The 5,732-nt window shown below is 52.7% G+C and overlaps 1 protein-coding gene across 1 annotated transcript; it reads left to right on the top strand.

Moving 5' to 3' along the window:
* The first annotated feature begins 1,918 nt into the window (after positions 1-1,918).
* On the top strand, positions 1,919-4,831 carry LOC133276126 (uncharacterized). The gene is made up of 7 exons (XM_061466649.1): positions 1,919-2,017; positions 2,097-2,183; positions 2,615-2,834; positions 3,015-3,154; positions 3,514-3,630; positions 3,823-4,053; positions 4,680-4,831. The coding sequence occupies exons 1-7, from the start codon at positions 1,964-1,966 to the stop codon at positions 4,695-4,697; spliced, it is 867 nt and encodes a 288-aa protein (XP_061322633.1). The 5' UTR covers positions 1,919-1,963; the 3' UTR covers positions 4,698-4,831.
* Positions 4,832-5,732: the final 901 nt, after the last annotated feature.

Below are 5,732 nucleotides of genomic sequence, written 5' to 3'. Positions count from 1 at the left end.
TGCAATTCCCACCACAGGCATTTTAAACAAACCTTTAACCCGTGATTCTGTCCGGGCTGATAATCCCCACGCTGGCACATCCAGAGGAAATGAGTCTTCTACCATGGCAGGCTGTCATAATAACATATAATGTTTCTTCCCTTGGGAAATCCTGCCAAGGGCACCGGGTATGTCTTGTGAACGAGGATGAATGAAGCCCTGCAATCCCCCTGTGAAGCAAAGCTGATTTCTGCCTGTTTTGTAGACAAAGTGAGGGGCACAGAAAGGTTCCCAGGAGCTCAGGAAGGTCACCAAGCAGGGAATGAAAACCCAGGAGTCGTGGCTCCCAACCTTCAGGTTTAATTGCTAAATACAGCAGGCTCACCATTTCAGTCAGCAGCCGTTGAGGATTTGTCCCCATGCTTTCCTTGGAAGACGATGAGGCAGTTAGGCAGAGCCGTGTAGTAGCTTAAGCATCAAAAGAAAAAAGAGAGAGGTTTGCAGAAGCATGGCTTAATGCACATTTGCCTGTCAGCTTGGAGCATGAACATGTTCAGCTATCACAAGTCAAGTAACTGATAACTGCTCATTTATTAATCTCTGGTAACTCAATCTGCCCTCTCAGCCCTAAGTGCTGAACAGAGATGATGCCCTCAGGAGCTGGAGATCAATTTAACTTGTCAAAAGCCTCAGTCCCTGACTCGCTCCTTAATGCCAGCACTCCTGATAATAACTGTTGAGCTGATTTCCTGTCACATAGCAAACAATCCCAGCTCCCTTTCTAGAAGCTCTGGCTGCCACATTCTCCTGGGCTGGAGAAAGAGCTGTGAATATCCATGACATGAGCTCCGCAGGGGGCACATTTATGCCTGGAGAAGTCTGGGATTTGCACTATAAAAAGCTCCCACCCCTCCTTTCACGCCAACACTGAAGTCCTCTGGGTACCAGTGCTTCCATCAGCATCACTGGAGGAGAGCAGGGACTCAGGGGCCCTTTGTCTTGCTTCTTGCTCACCCTTGCTGCTGGGAGGTGCTCAGCCACACCGGGCAAAGCCTCCTTGTGAGTGGCAGCTCCAGCAAAGAGCTTATGGCTGAGCTGGACTGAAGAGCTGGGGGAAACCAAGCCCCCTCACTGGAGCAGGATGTGGCACAGGTCACACATCCAGCCCGGCAGTGATGGAAGTCAAACTGAGTTAATAAACTCCCTAATGGCCCCGATGCAAACCCTGATTGCTGCCTGCTCCATGTGGTCTCATTGTACGGACATCAGTGACTCCGTTGTCCCCCTGTCTTTGCTGCCTGCCCTGGACTGGAACCAGCCCTCCCAGTCCCACCCCTTGGGGATTGATCCTCATTGGGAATTAAGAGCTTTGAGAGTGAACGTGGCAGCAGCCCAACGTTGCCGATGCAGGAGGCTCTGCTTCATTAGCCCCAAAAGATTGCTGACGATGAGCGCTTCAAGTCTGGCATTGCAGGTCCTGCTTCTCAATAACAGCAAAAAGCAATTTCTGAGAGCACAGCCAATAAAGTGGCACTGCCTTTATCACAGCTGGTTAGGAGCGGTCGGCAAATGTGCCCTGTGGAGTAACTATTTCAGGAAAGCTGCTGTGTCCTGAAAGCAGAGGTCCTGCCTGCAATGGACAGGCTGGGAGAGGGACCCTGGCACATGCAAGCATCCCAGCTCCAAAGGGGCTCACGTCTGGCCCCGAAATGCATGGCCAGTGGCAGGGCTACCAGCAAGATCTGCAGGTGCTGGATACAGGTGCCCATCTCTGCAGGGTCACCTCCGCCACAACACCCTGCTCAGGTGGAAGGAACAGGGAAGTGGGTGTCCCATATGGGAAGGTGTGGAGCTGCCCCACTGATTCGGGAGGTCGGCAGCTCATCAGGGCAATGAGAAGCAGCTGGGCAGTAGCTACAAATAGCTTGAGGGCTGCAGCCTGGGCTAAGCCAGGTTGCTTGCCTAGTGTAGACTTTTGGGCTTCATGGAGCAGCAAGGAAGGCCATGCGCCAGCCCAGAGCAGGTACAGATCCTTCAGGTACCAAAGGGGCTGTTTCTGCTGGGGGCCCTGTCAGAGGTGCCATAGAGGATGCCCGACTTTCTCTCTCTCTGTTTAGGGGGGGCCAGTTGCCTGCAGTGAGCCCCACTCCTTCTCCAGCAGGTTCCTGCACCAGCTCCTTCAGCTGAGTTCAGTCAAGTACCTGGTAGGTGGTGCTCCTCTTGCTGGAGGAGTTTGGAGCCCAGGGGAGGGCTGATAAAACCTTGAGACTGGCAGCTCCTTTGGTTTCTCTGCTGGACATTCTCTCTTCTTTCAGTCTTTTCCCTGTGCTCAGTGCCTGCTTGGTCTCTGCTTCCCCCCCCCCCCCATCCCAGCTTTTCTCCTCTGCCTGGTTTGGGGTTGCCTTGCTCCCCTTTTGCTAATAGTTGTTGCAGCACTTGCATTTTTCTCTTTCTCTGGGCCAGGAGAGGTGTGAGGTCTTTGGGCAGACAAGGTATAACCGAACTGGTCCTGGTTTACCTGGCTGAAGCTGGTCCCATCTCAGCTCCATCCTGGGTCGAAGCAGGGTTTAAAAGCCTTACTGAGGACCTCAAATAGCCGGGAGGTCTCATGCCCCAATGTACCTCTTGTCTGCAGCTGAAGATCCTTCGGAAAGCATCGGCCTGGATTGGATTTGTGGTCCCTGTGGAGACCATTATCAGCAAGGTCTACCCCTTGCAGTCTCCCAGGCCCAGAAGACTTGTCAGGAAGCGCCGGGGGAGACTGATGTGCTTTGTCCTCTCCATCATCCCCACCAGGATCCAGAGCATCCTGGGCTACCAGCCAGTGGGCTGGGGCCAGAGCAATGTGCCCAAAGGTAAGAGCTGTGCCCTTCTGCAACACCTGAAGGCTTTGCAGTTAAGAAGCACACAGGGCCACGTGTGCTGTGGGAACACACTGGGACTGGGGCCTCTGTGCTGGGTAGAAAGCTGGGAAGCACGCAGATGTATGTTTGTTCTGGGTGTATTATGACTGTGCCTGCTATGAATCCCTGCAGAGATCCAAGAAGCCCTGATCAACTCTAACAAAGCAAGCAAGAGGAAGCGGGATGACCTAGATCGGGAGGAGGAGGAGTCCTTGTTGGTGGAACTGGAAAGGGACCTGCTAGAAGATGACTCTGATGATCTCACATACAAGGTAAGAGTTCCTGGCTGCTGAGCAGGTTTCTTCCTCGGGGGCTGAGCAATTTGGTGATGATTGTGTTTAGCTGCTGGTAGACTGGGAATGTCACTGCATGGGTCTGCAGGGGATCCTGTGCAGGGAGCTCTAAAGAGGCTTCCTTTACTGTGCATCCTTTGAGAGCTGCAGGTGTCCAAAGAACACTGGAGCATCTTCAGTGTTTGAAAGGTATGGGATGACTGGGGTACCCACAGCCTTTTGGCTGATGTCCCTGCAAAGCAGCATCTCTGCCATCCTTGGCTATTTGGCTGTGGCTACCAGCATTATTCGGAATGGGGCCAGTGTGTCCTTCCTCAGGCTACTTCTTTCCTCCCCAGCCCTCGGATGTAGAAACAGATAGTGATGAGTATGAGACCCAGAATGACACTGAGGCAGACCTGGAGTTTGAAGAGCAGGATGGGATTGTTATGCTGAAGGAGTCATTGGATCTCCAGGTGAGTGTGCCTGCTCCATGGCTGTAGACTAACAATGGGCTTTAAGGATGTACTTCAGTCGTTGCTCCCTTGGCTGCAGAAGGAGAAGGTGTCTGGGTTTGCTTAGACTCATCTGAGTTTCATGAGATCACTCATGGGTTTTGTGCTGCCTTTCTGCAGAGCTGCAGCATGACTGTGCCCCTGTCTCTGCAGGTGGAGAACATAAAACCCACCCATGTTAATGATACCCCAGAGCTGCCAGCTGCAGGCACAGAGCCAGGACCAGAGGATCCAGCTGTGTCCAACAGCGAAGAAGATGCTCCAACTGTTGATAGTGGCAATGGTAATACCCAGAAGCCACAAGCAGATGTGAGCAGTGGGGATGGCAGTGAGCAGGAAGCTGATGCAGAGGATGATGACAGCAGCAGTTTGTCACACTATGGGGTAAGGATTCCTCTGTGCTGAGCCATAATCCCACCCATCCTATTTTAGTGTGTGGCAGGAGAGGACATGAGCTCGGAAGTGTTTCAGCCTGGAGGGATGTCCCTGGGATATGAGCCATTGTGAAACAGTTCTCCATTCCCTTTGCTGCCAAGTGAGCTAGGAAAGGGTTGTAGGGGCTCTAGTTCTTCTCTGTGTGAAGAGAGAATCCCCATATGTCATTGAGATGGTGCTGGGCGTGTGCAATGCTGTGTGATGGGACCGCCAAATGTCAGTTGAGCATCTTGTGCTGGGACCCTGGGTGGCCACTTCTGAACTGCAGGCACTCCCAGCCGGTCAGCATGAGCCCTTCATGACCCACTGGCCCAGGCATCTTCTTGCACTTTAAAATGGAGAGGATTGATGGGAAAGTCTTCATCATTAGCAACTTCTCATGGGGTCCTTTACTGCTCAAGACCCATCTGTTGTCAAAGCACTGGTGAATACCCTCCTAATTCCTATGAAGCTCGTGCTCGGCATCCCTGGCTTGCAGGGAAATGGAGGGTGAGGAGATCTGCTCAGTGGGTTGGTTTGTACTCTGTCAGTGGTGGCTGGCCAGTGTGATGGGTGAAATCTGCTGTGTTTTCCAGGAGAAGCAGGAAATCTGATCCATGGACCTGGACTTCTGCTGTGGCTGCAAGTGCCTGGTTCTCTGGGCAGCTGCGTCCTGAAGTAAGACTGTGAAATGTTATGTTGGTGTTTTTTGAACTCTACAATAAAATTGCCTTATTTTTCATGCTAACTGGGATGCAATTGGCTGTCAGTACCTGGAGCTGGCAGGTTCTGCTTGCGCACCAGATAGCATGGACATAGTGCTGCCGGGAGCTGCCAGCAGGACCTTTCTCTCTGCTCCCTCTTGGGGAGAGGCCCTTTGTGGCTCCTGGGAGGTGATGACTTTGGGAATGGGAAGGAGAGGGGTGTGGAGGTGAGGCTCAGGCTGAAAGGAGCTGGGTGTCCATGCTCCTAAGCATGGGTGGCCAGGCTGACTGGTCCCCAGGTGGCTGCAGAGGCATGGGATAGGTGTCTCAGAGCCTCCTTCCACATGCATGACATCCCCAAGAAATATAGGGGTAGCAAGTCTGTACCCTTGGGGCAAACCAGCTGATTTCATGAGGAGTCCCAGCTGCTCAGTGAGCATTTAGAGGCTTTTTGGTTGAGCGTTTCCCCATGCAGCCTTCTCCCTCTCTGGGTCCTACAGACCTGAGCAAACAGCAATTTGGTGTCTGGAGAGTCAGGTTGGGATTGGAAAGTGCCTGAATGCAACCTGGGGTGACTTGAACTTCACCAGCACGTGATACACTGCCTGGAACAAGTCACAGTATCTGAGGCTGCTAAGAGCAGTAACTCCTCCAAATGTGAGTGTAAAAATGGGAACAGCTTGGGGTGTTTGGTGCTGTCGCTTGGGGCATGCCTGGAGGCTGTGCCTGACACACAACTGCCTTGAGCTGTATGAGCCTGTGTGTATCAGCTTGCACTAATGATTCTAAGTGTTAAAAATAACTGTGGCATCCTGCAGCAGGGATGTTGGACTGAACAAGCTGAGGTTTGGGGCAGGTTTAACCTGGCTGGGCCAGGCCAGCTCTGCTCCGAACATGGCAGTGGATAGCCACTGCTGCCTGCCAGCTTAGTAATGTCTGTGCACG

Source organism: Pezoporus flaviventris, unplaced genomic scaffold (assembly GCF_033815535.1).
Source record: "Pezoporus flaviventris isolate CSIRO_AGI_PZ_B2104156 unplaced genomic scaffold, CSIRO_AGI_Pfla_v1 ptg000043l, whole genome shotgun sequence".
In the NCBI taxonomy this organism is placed as follows: Eukaryota; Metazoa; Chordata; class Aves; order Psittaciformes; family Psittacidae; genus Pezoporus; species Pezoporus flaviventris.
The sequence above is the reverse complement of the archived record's forward strand: the minus strand, read 5'-3'. Positions and strand labels throughout refer to the sequence as shown.